Below are 24,145 nucleotides of genomic sequence, written 5' to 3' on the forward strand. Positions count from 1 at the left end.
AAAATTAAAGGTGCTCTATGCGAATTCACGCGTTTTAGACCATAAAACATTGTTACATACAGCAAACATCTCCTCACTATCTGCTTGCTGCCTGTCCGCTGATCAAACTGTAAACCGCGATCTCTGTAGACAGCCCAGGCTTCACAAACTTCAATAAAAACACAGTGGCCAAACCTGCACCACTAAACAAAACAAAGTGTTCCAGCCAATAAACAACAAGATGGATTTGGGGGTGGGGGTTGGGCGCGTTCATGAAAGCACAGACGGGAGGGGGAGGAGTTACCTACGCTCCGTTTGTTTGAAATCAGTTCAAACATCAACAAAAGTGCCGTCTCACAGATTCGTTTAGAGCGCCTTTAAGCAGAAGTACGTAGGAGGGCGGAGCCAGACTAGCTAAACGCCTCCAACTATGTCAAATTTAGATGATGATATTGACCGAATGCTCTTGGCACGTATTATGCTACGTACACACCAAACGCGGGGCAACGCGTTACTCGCTCTAGATTACTCGCGGGATTTAATTTAGTGTCATGCACACTTTTTGCTCGAGTTGAACATTTTGACGCGAATAGCGTGTGTTTCTCGGCAAACGCGCCACCCATATTGCGTCATACGCATTGCCCCACACGAGGACGAGTCTGATTGCGTCTTTGCATTGACATCTCGTCAATCAAGAGAAAACGCTTCCCCGCCAATGCGAGTATTTCCGTCTTTCCGCAATACCGCTATTATCCACTAGGTGGCGCACTTCCGCAACTTATTAAACCCGGAAGTATTGCCCTATGGCAAGCAGCTTCATGTCCGTGTCTGTTTTAAAGATCGCTCTGAATGGGATCTCTATGAAAAGTCCGTCACAAACATGGAATTATCTCTGCTTTTTGCTCAAAATGTGATGTTTTTGCAGAAACCTACCCATATTCAAAAGCTGATTACAAAAGAACTACTCAAGGTAGGATGAAACGGTTTTTTTGTTGTTGTTTGAAAGCAGAGGGTCTGTTCTTTCATTTGGTATATTGTATGTTTATATATTTAAAGAAGAACATTTTGTGAAAATCATGAAAAACGCTGGCGCTGGCTGGCAACTTTTTAAAAAAACGCTGGCGGTGAAAGAGTTAAGGGGCAGTATTATCCCCTTCTGACATCACAAGGGGAGCCAAATTTCAATTGTTCCACATGCTTGAAGAGAATGGTTTACCAAAACTAAGTTATCTTTTTCACATTTTATAGGTTGATAAAACCACTGGGGACCCAATTATAGCACTTAAACTTGGAAAAAGTCAGATTTTCATGATATGTCCCCTTTAAATCTGATAAATCACAGCCTAGGGTTTAAGGCCAGATTGATCTCAAATATAATACACTTCACTATTTCAGAAAGAAAACTTTACTTACTGGTTCTGGTTCTTGAATCAGTTCAGCAAGGAGCGTTATGATTGGTGGATGAAAAGGTCAGTGCGATTGGCTAAGTAGGACATTCTCCAAAAAAAGATATGTATGAATCACAACCTGGCAGGAAGGTCTCAAATGTCCCACGCACAAATTCAAAGCAATCCACACACGTGACGTTTTGGAAATGCATAAATGTGTGATGAACATGATACATATTTGTGAAACCATTGAAATATATTTAGGTGAGATCTATTTGAGAAATATTTGTGCTTTTGCTTGTGTGTTTATGAACTGCATTTTAAATTACGAATCAGATTTTATGAATGTGAATTGTGCTGCGCATTTATGAATTATGTTTTGCAAATGTATTATATTTGAGAGCCATCTGGCCTCAACAACAAAAGTTGAATTAGATGAGCAATAGAGCGTGTTTCAGATTTCAATGTCAAGCTGCCATTTTTTACCCGCTTGATGGTTTACTTGAATATATCGGATATTGAACACATTTTTGAGTAAAAAGCTTTATTTTGAAATAACAGTGAAGAGAGAATGAAGACTTTGTTTTGAAGTATAGATTTTTTTCTCAAAAAGCTTGTATGCACTTAGAGGATTTTTCAGCGAAAGATTTTTTTTTAAAGAAATTTGTTAAACTGCAATGAAATGACTAAAACGACAGGTAAATAAGGCATTTCAATGACTAATAACCTTTTCATTGGCATTAAAGTGAAATTACTGAACGTAAACATAAGAGCCTGATAAAAAATGTCAGACGCACTTAGAGGGTTTTGCATTTAAGCTATTCAAGTGTTTTGTTTGCTTGTTTACATGCTTGTACACTTTTTGATACTTGAAAGACGATTTTATGAGTTTCTTTTGGGTATCGTTCATTTATCATGTTATATTATACCCTGCATCATTAAATCTGACATTTTGATGTGTAAACTCGTATAAACATCTGTGAACTGCTTGTGTCTTGAAACAAATGGGAGGAAAGTGCAGAATAAAAGGCAAAAACCACAGCGCTCTGTTTGGGAAATGAGGCGTACGATTCGGTCTGACTGGACACTTCAGTAAACATGAAGAGATTATGGAGGAGATGATGGTGTCTTCCTCAGGCAGAGCACCGGTGAAGGGTTAAAGGTTTGATTTGGCTTTTGTGCTTTCGACACAACCAGCATTTTATATTTTTTTCCTCCCGGTCTTTTAGCGTGTGAGCTGAATCTGTGAGCGCAGAAATCAATACAGCTAAATGGGGATCAAGAGAGAGAATATCAGACGCATCAAACACGGGCCATCACACCACATCAAAAACCGATGGATGTGGATCAGAGGCCATTTTATTCCTCCCATGTCACTCCAGGTTTATTGCCACAATTTATATTCCAATTAAGACGCTCATACAACTGTCTAATTTTCCGGCAGTTCAGAATGGGTCCGGAGTGTACAAAGCTATTACTCAAATTCCACGGATCGTGATTATGAGTTATGAGAGGGAGAGAGGACTGTGTCCGTGTAAAGCCTCCGTCTGTATTGTGTGTATTTATTGGAAATAAAAGCATAGCAAGGTCAAGGATATGCTTTAATTTCTGAGAGCGGCGCAAATAGTTTGAGGTTTTCTTTTTCCTTGACTTGCATAAAAGGTTAGGAAGACTTTAAATAAGTTATAGAAAGACTTTTTGGGGTCAGCGACATTTACCACACAAAGTTAACATAAAAACAAAGTTTACCCAGTTTACTTTATTTATAAATTGGTACACTCTTAAAGGAGTCATTTAAGGTCACGTAAATAACATTGTTTGCTGTGTTTGGTGTAATGCACATTATTTTCCACATAACGTACATTATTCTTACTCCTCTATGTCGATTTTTAGAAAGCTCATCATTCTGAAAAGCGCGGTGTGCACTGATTGGCCGAATACCTTAAGCTTTGCCCCTTACCATATTTGGAATATCAGCTCCCAAATTACAGCGTCTCCCCGACATGGCGGAAACAATACTAAAGCGAGAATAAAAGTTCAACAAGGCTGCTTCCAAAATCGCATACTTTGATAGTAGGTAGCTACTGAATTAGATGACCGTTAAAACAGTAGGTACTATATAGTATAAATATGGATAATATGAATAAATTTGGACGTACTACATCCGCCATGTTGATACATCACGTGATATACGTCATCATAACAAGAAGTTATTCGTTAAAGGTGCATTGTGTAACTTTTAGAAGTTCTGTCTCTTGACAGAAATTATTATCAGGGGTGTATAAAGACCTTTCGTAATAAACCGTTATGTTTTTTTTTACCTTAGAATGAGTTTTTATCTACATACACCACGAGTCCCCTTACGTGGAAGTCGCCATTTTGTGCCACCACGTTTCTACAACAATGCTTAATGGACAAACTTTCTTTATTAAGTTGTCTGTGGCGGCTACCGCAGGTTCTCTATGCGTTTCGGTGAACGGTGGACTGAGCCGTTGGTTGCAATTCACAACCTCACCACTAGATGCCACTAAAATTTACACACTGCACCTTTAAATGATGTTAACTCATTCACCGCCATTGACGAGTTATCTCGTCAATTATGAGTTAATATTTAACTAATAAATATGCCTTTCTGGACAAATTTCAAAGTGAAAGTGTAATACCGCTTTTATCAACTAGATGGCGTCAAATCGAATTTATCAAAAACGGAAGTTAAAAAGATTTAATGATTTATTTTAACTGCCTTTATGTTTGATAGTCATTCTGAGTCTGATCTCTAACATAAATTCCTTTACAAAAACGCAATTTTTTAAGCTTTTTGCTCAAAATGTTGTTTTTATAAAGAGAAATATCCATATTTCAGTGGTTAAGTTAAGTGGAAAAAGTAAATATATAATGAAACGTTTTTTCCCCATTTTGTTTGTTTGTTTATTGTTTGTTTGAATGCAGAGGGTGTGTTCTTTAATTTGATATGATTTGTATGTTTATATATTTATAGAAGATAATTTTTCCTGCAAGGAAATTTGTGAAACTTTTGTTAAAATCACAAAAATGCAGATGGGCAACTTTTCTCAAAAAGGCTGACGGTGAATGAGTTAAACAAGCACAATTGAAAGGACAGCTGTTTAAAGGCGTTGTGCGTGATTTTTGAAAAACAAAAGGAAGTCGGGCTGACTATAAAACACACTTGTAGCCAATCAGCAGTAAGGGGCGTGTCTACTAACCGACATTGGTGGGTATGTGTGGGACGAGTCTATCAAAAGAAGGTCCAGATTCTGTTGGGGTAGGGGCGTGTTTGTTAAGGTGATTTCAAATGTCAACATTGGCTTTCAGAGATCGTGCACCCTGTCTTTAATATATGTATTGAAATTGAATAGAGCCGCTTTCGGGCACTTTTGTATAAAACTACGCCTCTCCATCTTTTTTTTTCGATGGATAACTCCTCTCCCGGGGGCTCATGGGATAGTAAATGGTCCATCAAATGAACACTTTGGGATCTTGCCGGATGTAATATGTCATCCGGGTTCCTGTCACCTACTGTTTTTTTTTTTTAAATCTATACATTTGGACATAATACTTGCCTCGCTCATGCTTTTTGACTACTATTTAGTATTGGAAGTTGGCGGTTTCAGATGCAGCCACAGTAAAATATTTCCTGGTTAAATTTCCTGTTCAAACTGTGATAGTGTGAAATGTCCTTGTGGCTTTTCATGTTGACCCTAAACAGCACAACTGTTTGAAGCCAGAGGTCTGATGTGTCTCTGTTTTGTTTTTGCAGGATCCGGAAGCTGATGTATCATGGAGAGGCTTGTGATTTATGTGTTGGTGTTTGGTGCGCTGGTGAAGGCTCAGCATTGCCCGGGTCGATGCATCTGTCAGACCATCTCCCCCACACTCACCCTACTGTGTGCTAAGACTGGACTTCTGTTCGTGCCACCGACCATCGACCGCAAGACCGTAGAGCTTCGACTGACCGACAATTTCATCACGGCCGTCCGGAGGAAAGACTTCATGAACATGACGAGTCTGGTGCATCTTACGTTGTCACGCAACACCATCAGCCAGATCGCTCCGCACGCTTTTGTGGGACTTAAATCTTTGAGAGCGTTGCACATGGACGGAAACCGCCTGACCGTCATTTACAGCGATCAGCTGAAGGGTTTGATCAACCTCAGACACCTTATACTGGGCAATAATCAGATTCACCAGGTGGAGGTGTCCTCTTTCGACGAGTTTGTGTCCACCATAGAGGACTTAGATTTGTCCTACAACAACCTGAGGACATTGCCGTGGGAGGCCATAGCCAGGATGGCAAATATAAACACGTTAACCCTGGATCACAATCTAATCGATCACATCGGAGCAGGGACCTTCACGCTCCTCACAAAGTTAGTACGGTTGGATATGACGTCAAACCGCTTGCAGAAGTTGCCTCCCGACACTCTGTTCCAGCACGCCCAGGTGCTGTCCGACCCAAAGATGTCCAGTTCATCCAAGCTGACCGTGAGCTTTGGCGGCAACCCTCTTCATTGTAACTGTGAGCTGCTCTGGTTGCGTCGCTTAACGAGGGAAGACGATCTGGAGACCTGCGCTTCTCCAGAACATCTGATGGATAAATACTTCTGGTCTATCCAGGAGGAGGAGTTCATATGTGAGCCCCCTCTGATCACCAAACACCAGGTGACCAAATCCTACGTCATGGAAGGTCAGGGGGTCACATTGAAGTGTAAAGCGATGGGCGACCCCGAACCCGCAATACACTGGCGCTTTCCGGATGGCAAACTGGTACACAATAATTCTCGTACAATTCTGTATGAAAACGGCACTCTGGACATCCTCATAACCACTCTAAAAGACAGCGGGGCTTTCAACTGCGTCGCATCTAATGCGGCTGGGATCGCGACGGCCGCTGTGGAGGTCACCATGATTCCGTTACCGCTGTTCGTGAATAACACGGGACACATGAAGGAGGCAGACCCAGGCCTCTCTGACATCACCACCTCCACCAAATCTGGCAACAATGACACAAAGTCCCAGAACAAAAGGGTCGTGGTTGAGGACCTGACTTCCAATTCGGCCGTGATCCACTGGCCATCGGAACGTCACATTCCTGGCATCAGAATGTATCAGATTCAGTACAACAGCACCATAGACGACACACTCGTGTACAGGTGAGAGACACTTTATGTTTTAGATGTGAGAAGTGTTGATTTTTTGATGGATAAAGTATGTTTGGAATTTGCATTGGAGTGAAATTTCATTTAAAGTCTGTATGAAAGGTCCTAAGGGGGTTTGATCTGATATTGCTCATAGTTTGCTCTTTCATAGCTCATGAGATTTGATAGAGTTCTCAGTTGTTTCATTTAAAGCCACAATGTGTAATTTTTTTGTAAAATATTCAAAAACCACTTGCACAGTGTGATAAATTTAATGCAGTTGTGTACTTACGTTATCCCAAAAGTTTGTAAATCCAGAGAAATTCCTGTTTTATGTCTCGTCCCTTGTCTCACTTGTAATTGTCGCCCTTTTAGGGGTGGTTTCCCGGACTGGGATTAGCTTAAGACTTTGATTAATTAGAAAATATTACTAGTTTTAACAAAAGTGCCTTACTAAAAGCATTACTCGTGTGCATTTTGAGGCAAAACAAAGAGCACTGATGTATTTTAAGATATGTCAGTACAAGTTTTTTTCAGTTTGAAGAGCTCTTACATTTATTTTAGTCTAGGACTAGTCTAATCCCTGTCTGGGAAACCGCCCCTTAGTGACTTAATCTTCACATTAAACTCTCCTTAATTAAGTCATACACTAAAAAAATGAAGTGTTGGGTTTAATTAAAAATATTATGTCAACAGGTTCCACGTAATTTGTTTAAGTAATCTCAACAAACAATAATTTAGTTCATTTTACAAAAGAAGTTTAAGTAAACTAAACAAACCTTAGTAGAGTCAACAAATAAAAATTGAGTTAATTGTACATAAAAATATTAATGATGACAAAATTTTTTGAAGAATGCCATTTTATAAACTCCACCCCTCTTTAATTAGTATTTAATAAGTCCATAACACAGAAAAAAATCAAACTGCAGTTGCTAAGTACAACTTATCAAATAAACATTTTTTTTTAATACAGTTAATATAACATATCACAAACATATTTGAAACACAATGTGGCATTTCAAACCGTTCGTTTGATTTGTTCTAAAATATATCAGAACAAGTTAATTAACTCATACTTGACCACTTTTTACTCAGGTACCTAATCTAATGGTGCTACACTTCTGCAAGAGGCTACAACAATTCTGCCAGAACAACAATTACCATAATACACTGCAAAATCCTCAGCCAATGAGATGCAAGACTGTATTGGTTTTATTAATCTGTTACTTTTATGCAACAATTTTATGTTGGCTGAACAAATAAGTTTTAAGTAAAGCTGGCAAAACACACTTTTTGTTGAATGAACTAGATTAAATTAAGTTCACATTGTAAAATTGATTTTTTTTCAGTTATCACAACATGAAAGAATTAAGTAAAATTGACAAAAGTGAAAGTTCATTTTTTTGAGTGAAAGCTTCTCCCTTTGTTATTGTGAAATTGAAATTACATTGGAGAAATAAAATAGAAACAAATGCGATGGGTAATATTGGTTTCTGATTAAGATCTCTCCTGAATATCTTACTGTGCGTTCATACCAGATGCGAATAAATCGGGCTGTCGCACCAAGTTGGACGCTTGAACATTTTGCTTCATTAGCGCGTAAAATTCAGATGCAAATACGCTAAATTTGCCGGCTTTAGTTAGCTTGTAGTCTTAAAAAAATATAGTGTATCGGCGATCTCACAGGCTGACAATCTCTAAATGGGGCATATCGCCCAACACTAATTTGATATATATATATGTGTGTGTGTGTGTGTGTGTTGTTGTTTCATATTTCTGCCTCCGCTCGCTACGTCGTTATCACTTAAATACTAGAGCAAGCTCCTGATTGTTTAACGCAGCATGTATATTTGTCAGTTCATGTCATTTGCGTGGCATGATGTCTATCATGTCTTTGCATTGACTTAACATGTAAATCACTTGCGCTTAACACTTTATTCGCGTCTGGTATGAAAGCAGCATTATGAAGACATTTTCTGAAATTTCTGGGTCTTTCCAATGAAAAATATCTGAGACATCAAAAGAACAACTTTTTAGATTACAGACAGACAGATAGATGTAAATATTCTGTAATGTTTAAAGAAGCATCAGTGATGAAGGAATTATTGACAATCTTTTCATGATGACGTCCACATTCACACTGGCAGTAAGAATAGATGACAACACAGAATGTCTCTGTGATATATTGAGATATACAGTATTTTCCCCTGACACCCCAGCGGCCCTTCGGCCCTCGAGACAACACATAATGAAGTTTAACGTTTGTGTCGGCCGCACAGCGAGCTGCAGTAAAACACTTCTGACATTCAGTGCTGCATGCAGAGCTTCACCACAGGACACAGACGCATTACTCTGTAAGAATCTGCATGTGATAAGAGCCAACCGGCTTTTAAACACAACACTTTCATCTTACCTACAAAAAAACACGCAACCCAGGCTGCATTAGACGCTTACATAGCCACAAACTGAAATGGGTTTTCCTTTCTCAATAAACCATATGGTATGCCAATAAAAAAGAAATAAGCGACTGCTTTTAGGCATAAACAGTAATTTCCAGAAGAAGCTTTGGAGGTTTTAAGGTGAATTGGCTGTGGTTTATTGTTAAACAGCTTTTGTGTTTGTGAGTTGAGATTGAAGGGAGTGATTTGTCCACAGTCGACAAACAATGTTAGAAATTTCCTCAAGCACTTTCCACAAATAGGGTCCAAAACATTATGTTTTTGCAGTGAGAATTAAAGCTTTTATTAGATACAGTTAAATGTTGTTTACTGTGAATGTGTATGAACTCATTTAAAATATAAATCTTAAAGGTTGAGATGTAAAGATGATGAAAGATAAACAAGCTATTATTTTTAATTACGAAACATATGTTTATTAATAACCACCTTTTCTGTAGAAATGACACACTGTAAATAAATTCCGTAGAAATTACAATGTTATTGCAGCTGGGTTGCCGGTAATTTACCGTAGATTAAATTTATGTTATTTACTGGCAAGAGTTTGTTCAAAGTTAAATAAATTTTAAATATTAACAATTCTTTATCTTTACAGAATAAAACTATACAATAGAATGCAAAGCATTCTGGGAACCAGAAATCATCATCAACCTTTTTCTGTTTTTTGCTTCAGATTTTGTTTCCCAGAATGTTTTGCTTGATGCTGCTTTGTTGGTTTTGCTCTGTAGAGACAAAGACTTGTAAATGTTTGATGTTCATTTAACTTTGAACAAAATGTTGCCAGTAAAAAACATAAAATTAAATCTACGGTAAGTTACCGGCAACCCAGCTGCAATTTCTACGGAATTTTTTTACAGTGCAGTATTACTGGCAGCTGTTTGCCAGTAACTTACTGTAGATATAAAGTGATGTATTTTACCGGTTTGTTTAAAGTTAAATGAACATTAAACATTAACAAGTCTTAATCTTACAGAATAAAACTTAACAGCCCTATGCAAAGCTTTCTGGGAAACAAAGTCTGATGGAAAAACTAAAAAGGTTGATGAGGATTTTGGTTCACAGATTGTTAGTTTAGTTTTATTATGTAAAGATAAAGACTTGTTTATGTTTAATGTTCATTTAACTTTAAACAAACTGTTGCCAGTAAATAACATCAATTTAAATCTACAGTAAGTTACTGGCAAACAGCTGCATAACTACAGCAACATTTTTATTTGGGGTTTTTAACTTTTTTTTAAATGTCTGGCGTAGTATCAGGGTTGAAACCTAACAACACTCATATAATGTTTAGTTTGATCGTCATTTTCTGAAAGTTAACCATTTTCTTTCTAAGATATTTTTGCGGAAAGCTATAATATTTTCACACATCCAGTTGAGCACAAAGATTTCAAACAGACTGAAGGAAACATAGACGGCCAGATGGTGAACCGGAACAAATTTACATGATAACAGGTTGGTTAAAGATCAGCTGAATTATTGATAACCCCAAAGACTCTTAAAGCTACAAAGAAGCAGATCTCTCAGTTTGAGGTTTAAAGGTCAAACCGAGTCAATGTTAAAAGCACAGATTAAGTTGATATAGAGCCGGTCTGTCATTTCTGTCACCTTTCAAAGCATTACTGACCGATCTCGTCTTATGAAGAAATGTCCAGATCATGTTTCATCCCAAAATTTGGATTTTAGGAAAATAGCGTCAATAATCTCTTTAAATTATCTTTTAAAAAATGCTTAATATTTTAACAAAATAACATTTCTGAGTTTTGTAGATTTGGAAATATGTTTTCACTCACAAATAAAAGCATCATTGCTAGGCAGATGTCTGTGTTAACTGATCTCGGTTCAGATATTGATGAGATTTAGCCTGCAGGCTTCATGTCATGTTTTGTATAGTGTTTGTGCGAGATGGACTTCAGGATGTCATCCAGATAAAATCCATCATCATCATCTGCTGTGACAGACAAACATCTCGGTTATGGATGTAACCCTCGTTCCCTGAAGGTACAGTAGGGAACGGAGGCTTCACGTTGATGACCGACGAAATTTGGAATTGTAAATTCCCAATTCGTCAGTCATCAACGTGACGTAGAAGTGACCGACTGAAAGGAAACACAAGTGTAGTTATTCATGATTCTGTAAACTCACACACATACAGTTTTCTGTAGCTGCTCAGCAGAAAAAATAAAAAATCTGCGTGAGTGTTTGAACTGAGAATTGATTTCCAGTGACGGTCTGTGAGAAAACTTCAGACGCTCTTTAAATGCCACAGCGCTTTTATAGACATCAAAAGAGAGGATATAAACCAATAAATCTGCTGATATATCATCTCTACAGTATATCAGAGATCAAACTAAAGATTTAAATCATATGTCGTTGCTTAAGCTGTTTTTCGCAAATCAAACATTTATGAGGAAAACTTAAAGGAATAGTTCACCCAAAATAAACATGCTTTCATCTTTTACTCACTCCTTTGATGCTACAAACCTGTATTCATTTCTTTGTTCTGCTCAACACAAAGAAAGATATTTGTAATGAAGCAGGAAACAGGAGCATCAATGACTTCCACAGTAGGAAAAATAATACTATTAAAGTCAATGGTGCTCAAAATCTGCTTGATTACAAACATCACTCAAAATATCTTACTTTGTGTTCTGTAAACTTTATTTAACGGAATTGCAATTTTTGTTTTTACCAAAATTTAAGTTAAAATAACATAAAAATGAGATTATAATTTTAAAGAGCACCTATTTCATTGCTAAAAACAACGTTATTTTGTGTATTTGCTATAATGCAATGTGTTTGCGTGGTTTATGGGAAAAAACACATTATTTTCCACATAACGTACATTTTTTTTTAGCTACAGATTTCACTGTCTTCATAAAACGCACGGATTTGAAAAGCTCTGTGTCCCTGATTGGCCAGTTAATCTGTACGTCGTATTTGGCCTGAATACCTCTGATGTCAGCCGGAAATGTGACACTTCTTACCATGTTTAAAAGATTTGCACACAATGCAATGCTAACAGGAGTTAACTTACTGGCTGAGGAATTATGATAATGTCGGTCTTGTCTACATCACCAATCCCAGGAAGTAAACTGTTGCCTTCAATCCGTGTGTTTGTTGTAGTCCAAGAAAAGAGATTTCGGTTGGAGATGATAAATCACGTCATTGTTTACTTTGGGGTTTGTACCTTTTGCATATCGTTATCGTGTACTAATACACACTTACACACCAAAGGGAATGTAATAACGTAAATCAGACAATTGGTGCTCTTTAAGTCATGTTAACTCAAACTTATTTTCTCACCTTTAATCCACTTTTCGGAGCAATTAAATTTTTTGATAGGGCAAATAGCTGAAGAGTTACGGTAAAATGAATAGTGCTTGCTAGAATGAGTCAGCACCAACACATCTGCTTTAATAAAGTTAAATATGCTGATTAATCTACTTTAAATATCATAATCTCATTATTTTCTATTGTGCTTTCTAGCAGAAACATCTTTTCACATTTGCCATAAAGTTTGTAAAATTTTGAGATCTCATTATGAACCATTTCTGTGCATCCACATTTACTTTAAAAGTATAACACTATAAGGAAGAGTGGGGCACAAAGTAACACTTTTTGGTTTTGGCTCAATCATTAGAGCTGTCACGATTATGACATTTGGCTGACGGTTAATTGCCTAATAAATTGTGACGATTATGCCGATTAATTGCCTGTTTTATTGCTTTGACATTTAATTCTCATATTTTTTTTGTTCCTGAAATAATTTTCACACCTTATTGTGATTATTTAAATTAAATATTTTGCAAAGTTTACCTGGCAGTAAATAATAATTAAATGAATATTATAAAAAACTTAAAAAAATCTTCATGAGAAATAAACAAAATTAAGTGTCTAAAAAAATAACTAAAAATAAAAAGGCAATCAAAATAAACTGACTAGCAGGCTTTAAATAGTAGCCAATCCTATTAGGATTGTCATATTAGTGTAGGACCACATGTGGCTGCAAAAAATAAATTCCTTACATATCCTTAAGAATAGCATCCTTCACTTCCCTAAATTTGGAATTGCTGTTTTCGAAATATATGTTTTACCTGGCAGTTCATACTCATACTACTCAAAGTTTTGCAGCATTTCTGTTTTTGCATGGAATTTGCAGTATATCACGGTTACACTGTCAGTTAAAGAGCGCCATCTGATAATGTCTAATTTATACAGGCGCTGCAGCTCCCCCTTGTGATTTTAAAGCGATGTGCAATCATTGCGGTGATCTGAATTAATCACAATGAGGTCAAACAATCACGATGAGACGATTATTTAATCATGTGACAGCCCTATCCATCATTAAAAAAATATTCATGTTAGATGATTCATATTCAACACACACATCTTTGCTACAAATGAACACTTAAATTTTATCTATGGGACCTACCGTTTTCGTCCAGTTACAACGAAAGTGACAGAAGTGAAAATGCTTTAACTTACCCCATATGTGGGATTAATTATAACAAACAGATTGTTTGTTACTATTCTGTCTATCTACTAGAGGTAGATATTAGGGGTGGGCCGATCCGATATCCGATATTTTGTATCGATATTCGTCCGATATTGGCGAAAATGGCCGGATCGAATATTATAGAAATCAGGGAGTACAATCCGATCCGATACCAACACAGACCTCAACTTTCATGGCAACTTGGCGTAAAGGCGACTTACTGAGCAACATGCCGTAAAAGCATGACATAAGCAACAAGTTGTAAAGCGCGGCAAGTAGAAACCATAGCTAAGCATAAGCAATAGATGAGACTTGTCCAAAGGTACTTTTTTATGTTTACCATACTTAAGGTATGGTTTACTTCACACATTTACTTTACATTTTCATGGCTAACAAATGTGTTACTTGCAGCTTATTTGATTAAAAGGGCTATAGAGATGGTATTGAATCAGGGTCGGTATCGACAGATACTAAAGGTTGTGGTATCAACATTGGTATCACTCAAAAAAAATATTTTTGCACCTTGTCTAATTTACTTAAATGAAACAAGTTAATACAACACATTTTTTATTTTTTTTTGTCTCAACCTATTTTTATAATGTTCAATCTGCTTAAATTAAAAAAAGACATGAACTTAATAATTTTATATTTTATATTTATTACTGGGCCGTGAATATGTATTTCCCAGCTTGCTTTGCATGCAACTGCCTTTGGAGAGTAATTTTTGTTATTTTATGCATTTTTAGGTAAAGAGAAAGACTTTCTAGTGTTTAATGTTGGTTTATCTTATTGATTTAGAAGAAGTTGTGTTATATTTTTACAAATTGTTTGGTTACCATCGTGCAGAAGAGTGGCACTTGTGGTTAAGTTGTGGATGTGACGTACGTATTTCTTTAACCGTCTTAATGCCTGTTTGAAAATCAATCTCTTCTCACATGTCCATCCAATGTGTCATTAGCATGCTAACGTGTGCTTATGCTAATTAGTATTATATAGAAACTGACAATAGGTTTAACTAGACTTTTTTGCTTGAATTAACTTGTTTAGTCTTTGTTGAACAGACCAGAATTAATTGCGTGGAAAAGTTTTCCTTAACTGAATTAAGTTTATTGAACAAGATATTTTTATGACCAATGAAAATATATTTATTAAGTTGGTGCAACAAAAGATTATTTGTTTAAATTAACTTATTGTATTCTTGTTGTACAAGCCTAAACTAATTTCGTTGAAAAGTTTTCCTTAATTCAATTATGTCGAATGAACAAATGTTTTTTTGAGTCAGACATGAAAAAGTGGGATCGGCCCAGCCCTAGTTGATATAATTTCTACATCTGTCTATAACAGTGGCGGCTGGTGACTTCTTTTTTGAGGGCGCACAATGTAAAGTTTGTCACAACATTTATGTAGCCCGTCATTTCAAAATATGTGTTTGGCACGTCATGTAAACTTATGTTGTTTACAAGCCTGCATTTATTTGATTAAAAATCATTCAAAGATGAATAAATGATTTTTTTGCTCAAATAAATCCAGTCTTGATGAGTGTGAGTATCAGGATTCTTTAAAAATTCCCATAAATTCCAGTTAAGTTTCCAATTCGGAGTATTTCCAAAAATTCCCCAGATTAAGTTCCCATGGAAATTTACCGAAAATATTTAGAAATTTACTTCATGCCTTCAATACGCTCTTTGTCCAGTATCTTAACACAAACAAAACCTTTCACAAATTCACAGCAGATCTGACATTAAGAGAAAAAGATATAACTAAAATGGCTGTGTAACAATTACGTTGTGCCCCGCTCTTTATTTACTGTGTCAGATTCCCACAGAGAAACAAAAATGCACAAATGAGACAAAGTAAATGAGTTCTCATGAGCTAATCTACTGTAAGTTAATATGACCATCTGCAGGTTTCAGATCAGTCTGTTTAAAAACAGACACAAACGCCAGTGATTCTTCTAGTTCAGTTTTTCCTTTATTGTTGTACAGTAGTTTATATTTCTGTGCTTTTCTTATTCACCTGCATTTGATTTGTTTGCCTGATGGTCTCTACATGAATAATGTTGTTTATATATCCCGGTTATTACATCTCTCTTTCTGCTTGTTATTCTGTTATTTTTGGATGCGTTTTATTATTTGTGTTTATATTGCCTGGCTCTGCAAGATGACCTTGGGTTCCAGAAAGGCGCTATATAAAATAAACATATTATTATAATAGGAGAGGAGTTTTGCCAATTTATTTTATTAGATAGCCTGAGTTGTTGTTTTTGTTTTCGGGTGTGCTGTCATTGGCCACCTTCGGTGAAGGTCTCGATGTCATGACTAATCATGATGTCATTGTCCTGTCACTCCAGTCTAATTAGTCACATGATATTAACGGCTCGGGTGATTTGCTCATAATAAAGCTGTCTGTAGTGTTAATCACAAAATCTAGTGTGACCATCTGGCGTTTAGAGTATTCATATATTCTCATTCATGTAAATGTCAAATGTAAACTTCATCAGGAGTACCACAATAATAACAACAAGGTTTTATGCAGCGGAGGTGTTTGTTTATTGAGTCTTAGTGTAGGAGGACAGTAACAGATGAAGGGAAGTCTAAAACAAGCATGCAATAGGATGTAAATAAAATGAAACTCTATAAATGCATCCATATGTTTACTTCGGTGAAGAGCCTTTATTACAAGTTATGACAAATGATTAATCTGAGATCTGATATCAATGTAAAGTTCCCATCTACCCATAATGCATCTGTCCTTCTCACCCTATCGCTCACTGAGCTCTCTATAAGTGAATGTCAGAGCATTTTAGCCGCCCCACCTTTAACCTTTGACCTCTAGCTGTAAGCACACCATCACTTACACAGTAATGACAGAGCGGTTTGTCACAGCGACCCGTGACCTCCGGGACATCTCACGATCACTAAAAGCGTCTCGGTTCACAGGACCCAGCTCAGATCCGCGGGTCGAGCTCTGTGCCGGGGTGAGGAGAGGCGTAAATCAAACTTGACGTTTCATTTAAAGCCTGTTTCTGAAGTCCTGCGTCTGTACCGGTCCCAGAGCAAAACCCGAGTAAATGAATGTCACACAACAGAACCAGACCGCTTCAGTTAGGAAAGATGACAGCATATAAAGCAATAACATACTGTCCATTTGTGCAATATCAAACGAGTTATAGGTCTGAATTATAAAGAGGTTTTCAAAGGTAGATGATTATAAAAGCAGGCATACACCTCACACACACCAGATCCATTTAATTCTGTATAATGTAAATGTAAGACAGTCCTGGATTCAGTCCAATGCATTATCTGGGTGGAATATTTCTTATTTGAAAAGATATGTATATTTAAAATTATTTCATATTTTAATATGTAATATAAATGTAAATAATAATAAACAATAAGAATTCTATTTTTACCACGATTTACTACGGTAAGCTTTTTATAATAATTATTAAGTTAAGCTGTCGGGTCACACCACAAATTCACAACCCAGTTTCACTTGCCATAAGTAACTATGCCTACATTTTTGCATTGCCTAAAATACATCGCTGTATCTTTTGATAGATTGTCAACTTGAAGCATTTGGTTTTTGTCTGTTTTAATGCTGGATTTTTAAAAGTAACGAAGCAGACACACCTGCTCTTCTTTGTTGATTTGTGTCTTTTTGTACTTATTTATGGTCATATGCAAGTGTTTATGCGGCTTACGGTGTGTCCTACATACAGATGTATTTTGATCCTTCATTACCGTCCCTTTCGTAAATCCCCACTACGCTTTCTGTAAACAACAAAGAGTTTTTGACATACCTTGACCGAACACGATCAATCCTGACAGTAAAGATATCACAGCAGAGGACTCATGGATTTTTGAGCCAAGTGGATTTTGCATGCAACCTCAAAATCAATAAAGCATTGTTTCATCTGCTACGGGTTTTTTTTTGTTACATGTTTTCAATGCAATTAAACTCTAATTGCATTGCATTAAAGGTTTCTTTTTATTCTCTGTTATTGAACTGTTGATCAAAAGAGCCAATTATAGACGTGACAGATGAGAGCATCAATGTAACATTTAAATAAGTTGTCTGTGTGAAAGTGCATTTCTTTCACTCAGTTTTCATTAAAGGGGCCATGTCACAAGACTTTTTTAAGATGTTCAATAAATCTTTGGTGTCCCCAGAGCACATATGTGAAGTTTTAGCTCAAAATACCATAAAGATAATTTATTATAACATGTTAAAATTGCCACTTTGTAGGAGTGTCCTTTAAAATGCAAATGAGCGGATGAAATGCAAACGCTGATCACAATGATGGTGGTTTGTTGAAATTGAAACTTAATTGTGCTGTGAAGTATTTTTTCTGTCTCTCCCTCTCTACACTAAATGTCAGTGCTGTAGTTGGATAGTGCAGATTAAGTAAGGGATAATGTAGAGGCAACCGGTAGTTATCGGGAAATAAGCCCCGACAGTGTGATCACTTGTCACATAAGAAAAAAAAACGGACATGAATATGAATTTGAAACATTTTATTGGCATATTTGTTTTAAATTAACATTTTTATCCTTCCGCAAAACTTTGCACAGATGCATAAAATGATCGTAATACTTTATTAAGATCCTCTGCTTCATACTTGTCTGTCTCCATTTTTTTCTCTTTTAGCCAGTCTTTGAGAAGTTTTAATGCCCATTCTGTATTTTTTTGTGTGTTGGCTTCGTAGCTGTCATGCTCTATTTTGTCAAGTTCAGTCTCAGTAAGTTCTCTGTGTCTTGTCGTTGTTCGTTCTTCTATCCACTGTTTAAATGTTTAGTTTTTTCCGTACATGTTAAAATTAATGTCAAAATTTTCCATTTCTAATTGTGGTTGTCCAGTGTTTGTCACATGATGGCGCCAAACAGCAATCTTTATTGGTCTTTATTGGCACGGAGCGATTTTAATCGTACAAGTAGTACCGGCTATGCGTTATTACTTTGGAGCGGTTATTATTTGAAAAAAACGAACCTGCAAATGTCTCAACTGACCAATCAGAATCAAGCATTCCAGAGAGCCGTGTAATAAGGGACGTTATTATTATAATTAGAGCACCTTATGACATCATAAGGAGAGAAAAATTTCACATTTCTATTTTTTCACATGCTTGTAGAGAATGGTTTACCAAAACTAAGTTACTTGGTTGATCTTTTTCACATTTTCTAGATTGATAGAAGCACTGGGGACCCAATCATAGCACTTAAACATGGAAAAAGTCAGATTTTCATGCCATGGCAGATTTTCATGCCATGAAAATGTTTTCTCTTAATTGACGAAAATAGCAATTAAATTCACTTCTAACCACTTCTTAACTTTTTTGTCCATCCATGAAAATAAGGCATTTAAAAAGGTTTTAATGTTTTCTATTAATGGACATTAATAATTAAATTACAGTATGAAGTGTGCACATTGTGCCCCCTTAAAAAAATTGTTGCATGACGCCCCTTCGTCACAGTCACACAAGCATGAAATGAAGAATATATGCACTGTAAAAAATACCTTAAAAAAGATTTACTAGTCATTTCAACTTACTATTATTTATCTTGACTATGAGATGAGTTGTTATAACTACAGGTGAGTTGTTTAAGTTGACATTTCTTAACTATATTTTATAAGTTGTGACAACTCATCTCTTTTGACATGACTTGTAAATCTGAGTTGAATTAACAAAAAATTTTAGGGCAGCAAAGAATTTTTTACAGTGTGCCAATAATGTTTGTCAGTATTGTCTGGATTGTAACCTTGAAGGAACCTGCAAACATAGAAAAAACAACCAAAAGATGCAGCAATATGTAAGAGCGATGTTTTTTTAGGTTATGCTAAAATTTCATTTAGGTGCACATGAAAGAACACAGACGTGATATTTCATGACCAATACACTTTAAGACACACTAATACCAGACAATTGAACTGTGCAAACCTTAATAAAGGGTGTTGTCTGAGAAATACTCTCCTACAAATTCATATGCAGAAAGGTCCACTCCTTTTCAGTTTAGTAAATCCTGACAGTAGTTTTTAATAGCAAAAGAGGTGTTTGCACTGATGCAAGCTGTTAGTTAATCTGGCCCTTATATATTTTGTTTAAACTGATCTGTGTTAATGCGTGCATGACTTGTGTGTTTGTGAGATGGTACATTTCTCTTATTTCTGTAAGTATAGTTGACACTACATTTTTCAAGTACCTCCCTGAACACTAATGCTGGAGAGAGTGCTTGTGTATCAGATATTACAGTGTACATTCCTGCATTAAACTGTCCTCACTGATCTTGTGTTTCTTTGTGTTTATCTTTGCAGAATGATTCCTTCTTCGAGTAAGACATTTAAGATCAACGATCTGGCTGCCGGTCGAGAATACGAGCTGTGCGTGTTGGCTGTGTACGACGACGGCATCACGTCTCTGACGGCGACGCGTGTGGTGGGCTGCGTTCAGTTCCACACGGCGGCCGAGGCCGGTCAGTGCCGCTTCATTCACAGTCAGTTCCTCGGTGGAACCATGATCATCATCATCGGTGGAATCATCGTGGCGTCCGTCCTCGTTTTCATCATCATCCTCATGATCCGGTACAAGGCCTACAGCGGTAGCGACGGCGCTAAAGCCAAAGCGCGAGCCGGATCCGCCGCACACGTCCAGTCACAGACAAACGGGAGTCAGGGGCGAGCGGGCCGTTCCAGCTCGAAGCAGCGTTCGCAGCCGGGCGAAGAAAGAGCGTGTCGTGATGAATCGCCCGCAAACACTGACTGCAAGGCGTTGGTCCTGCTAAAGATGGAGGAGACCAAGGAGGAGCTCAAGGTGGAACTGCCGCCCATCTGCTCTGAGAAAGCGACGCCTTCCAGGCGAGCCAGCTTGGGTGGGCCGCCCTCCGACGACACCCAGACGGACAGCAGCCTTACGGGCTCCACCATGTCCCTGTGCCTGATCGGGCCCAACGCCGGCCCAGCCGAAGCCCCGCGCCTCAAGGACAAGAAGGGGGCGCTGGCAAACATGGGGTTGCTGCCCAGCGAGCTGGCCCGGACTCGGCACAGGTTCTCCTTCGACGGAGACTACGCTCTGTTCCAGAGCAACAGTTACCCGCGACGGGCCCGAACCCGCAGGCACAAATCCACCACTCACCTGAACGCTGACGTATCGCCGCCCTGCAGTCGTAGGGTGACGTTTAGCAGTACAGAGTGGATGTTGGAGAGTACGGTGTGACGGACCAATGGCACACACGCATGCGTACACACACAGGACATCCCAGTAAAACAAAGGCATGTCTACACACAGATGTAGATGTGTATACATATAGACGTTGTTGTGGTCACACATTGATTCCTACATGCCGTTAAAAACAAATTTTGACACTGAGCTCTGTTCTAAAACCTAGTGAGCTGCCTAAATAGATGGCATTTGAAGCAAATTGTGTTCTTGACGTCAAAAGCTGCATCCTGACAAACTCTTTAGGATAATTCCTGCGGCTACGTGTGTCTTTTGCAGTGAAGACAATTGTGAGTGAAAAATAAACAATTGCAATATAGTGGGTGATTGAAATGTATCAGTGCACTTAAAAATCATTCAATAGTAAAACATGTTACGAAAACGTGGAATCAGCTATTAAAGCAATAGCTGCGTAAAATTGCACAAATTGACATAGCAAATTAAAAATACGCCCAGTGGAAACACAGCAATTTCGCATAAATTCAAAAAAGTTTATACGCTCAGATGAGGCGTTTTTTCAGGCAATTCGACAAAGAATATATCACAAAACTGCAATTGAAATTTTACACGTGGTCACCTGATAAAAGTGCGTAAAAGTAAAATGATTCAAATGAAAGTATTTTGACATCATTTGCATGTCGGTCCGCTCCGCACCGTATGAAGTTGGACACACCCATCACCATGGTTTTTGGAATGACTTATCGCGTGACAAAAAAATGATGGTTTAGTCGCATAACATTGGTTAATAGAAACGCTGTCGTTTCGCAATCGTTTTTTGTCGACATTTACAAAATAACGCTAAAGTTTTGCGCAAATCTCTAGTAGCTAATGAAAAGCTGCTAATCCAACCCAAAGCTCTTTTAATATAAAAATTATATAAGTTGGATTTCTTTATAAATATTTTGAATAATTTTTAGCCTATTTATCTACGTTCCTTATTATGTAAATTTCCAACTTTGTTAGTTTTGATAAAGCAGTGGTGGTGCTTGTTGTTATAACTGCAATACGTGACTTTATTTCTCTGTTCCAAACTTTATGTTTAAAACATTTAGCGGTTTAACATTTGCTGAACAATTGGACACAACCGTTTCTTCCCCATAAAGCATACAAAAAAATGCCTTTATTCCCATTTCTGTTTACTATACAATCATTTAGCATATAATTTAATATTTAATCATTAATTTAATGAAAAGCCATTTTAAACAATGTAACAATGTTAAAAGCGCTATAAAATTTGATAAACTGTATTTAGATGGTTTCAGCCAGTATTGCTCAGCGTAGGACTGAATAATGTTCCTATTGCAGGTTAAAGCTGTATGTTGACATCTGTCTGTTTTTTGTTAAACCATAGAGCTAATAATCCTGTTTATTGTGCTGTCCTAAAAATTAACGTGGTTACTTGCAGTTTATTATCGTTTATCGTTGTTTAGCATTGTTTGCTGTCAGCAGTCCTATAAGACTCATACATTGTGATGTTAACTTATCATTCGTGTCTGTGAGATTCAGGCAGCTCACTAAGTTTTGAAACAGAGCTCACCTTGTGTCATATTCGAGAGCACAGTCCGACCTCGCCCTGCTTCCTCCTGCGGTCCTAAAGAGAGTCGGTTACCTTGCCCTTTCAACTACTGCAGCGGTGCCTTATCTAACAGATGGACCGGTGGAGGATGCTGCTACCTGTGGTCCAACATTCACCTGTGTCCCATCAGCTCTGGGTTACATCTATCACTCGCTCTGGTTTTGTTGGTTTTTATATACTATGTGATGCCAAGGGTGCAACAAAGAGGAAGTGACTGAATGTGTTTTCCTCCGTTGAAAGACAAAACAATGATGATCAAAATAAACTCATTCAGGTGAGACGTGTGTGCGTGTGTGTGTGCGCGTGTGTGTGTCCAAAACTTTCAAAGACTTTGCACAGAAGACACGAGACATATACGGATTCGTATTGCACCAGTCTATACAACAATAACAACTAAAAACATTTACGAAATAGATCTATACAAATAACCTTTGCTTTTCCAGGAAGAACGGAGCGGGTTTTGTATAAAGACATTTACCGGCAGATGCAGGACTGTTTCTGAGCAAGTTTTGTGACTGTATCATTTTGTATCTGGCTGGTCTAGATAAAAAAAGACAGAAAGAAAAAGACAATGACGACAACAGCGACGACAGATACATATATAAATATATTAAAATCTCTCCGTGTATGTGTTATAAATATATAAGCGAGTCATAGTTGACATGACTTTTTACGAAACATTTGAAGTGTTGGCGTACGGTTTTTACATTAAAAACCACTGTCATCACAAATTCCCACCTTTAGAGTATTAAAGTTTGGATCATTTATGCCTCGCAAAAGGGGATTAAATTTTTTGTGTGGGTTGACTGTACCATGTGTTTTGTCTTTTTTATTGAAGTTTGTTGACGTTTGTAAACGTTTCTTGCTTGTAAAATTACAGTTACAGAAAAACACGCTAACTTTTGCAGCATCTGTGAATCTGATGACCATCCTGTTATGATTTTTCTCTTGCACTTGAAAACATTTACTTTGTCAAGTAGCCATCGCACCATTAAACATTGCTCGGGCAGCACACAGAAACATTTTCAACATTTCAGAAGGATTTTCATTAGGGTCCATTAAAGCTTTTACTGTGCATTCACATGAGACGCGAATGAAGCGAATAAATCATGCTATTCGTGCGTAGTTGGACTCTTAAAGTTCAGACACTAATACACTCAATTTGCCGGCTTTAGCTAGCTTGTAGTCTATATATATATATATATATATATATATATATATATATATATATATATATATATATATATATATATATATTTTTTTTTTTTTTTTTTTGAGTTTTTTTTTTAGTTTTTTTGAGCAAGATCCTTTTTATCACTTTCCTATTAAGTACGAAGATGTGTCGTACAGCTCGATGATTTTGTCCACCATTGTTGTTTCATAATTATGCTTCAGCTTGCAACATCAAAATCAAGTCATCTACTCGGGCAAGCTTCTGATTGGTTGATGTGGCGCAAATATCCGCCAAAGTATGATTTTTGAACTTGCATGATAACACATGATACGCTCAATTTGCGTGAATTGCGTCTTTGCATTGACTTAACATGTAAATTACTCACGCTTACTGCGTCATTCACGTCTGGTGTGAACGCACCATTAGAAGAACTATGTTTTATGTATTGTTTTTTAAGCGCATTTACATGCGCAGTCGTACTCAGATTATGTTTAATAAACTGATAAAGTTTAAGGTCATCTAAACGCATAAGATAGTTTTCTTTCATAAGAAAAGCACATAAACAGCTAAAGCACTGATCCAATAGATTTCAGCCCAATTTCCATGATTTTAAATTACATGTAGCGACCTTAACCGGCTTTCTCACAATTTTGTTCATGTGCACATGCAGCGCTATCTCATGGCAATTTTTATGTATTTTAGGCAACC

At 37.2% G+C, this 24,145-nt stretch overlaps 1 protein-coding gene across 1 annotated transcript in view; it reads left to right on the forward strand.

Moving 5' to 3' along the window:
* LOC141361458 (leucine-rich repeat and fibronectin type III domain-containing protein 1-like) overlaps positions 1-23,074 on the forward strand; it is a 179,893-nt gene extending 156,819 nt beyond the window's left edge. The window contains exons 3-4 of the mRNA XM_073862795.1: positions 5,146-6,538; positions 19,787-23,074. Of these exons, the coding sequence (XP_073718896.1) occupies positions 5,166-6,538; positions 19,787-20,684 (2,271 nt within the window). The 5' untranslated portion in view covers positions 5,146-5,165 and the 3' untranslated portion in view covers positions 20,685-23,074. The remainder of the gene's footprint in view (positions 1-5,145; positions 6,539-19,786) is intronic.
* Positions 23,075-24,145: the final 1,071 nt, after the last annotated feature.

Source organism: Misgurnus anguillicaudatus, chromosome 24 (assembly GCF_027580225.2).
Source record: "Misgurnus anguillicaudatus chromosome 24, ASM2758022v2, whole genome shotgun sequence".
Lineage (NCBI taxonomy): Eukaryota > Metazoa > Chordata > Actinopteri > Cypriniformes > Cobitidae > Misgurnus > Misgurnus anguillicaudatus.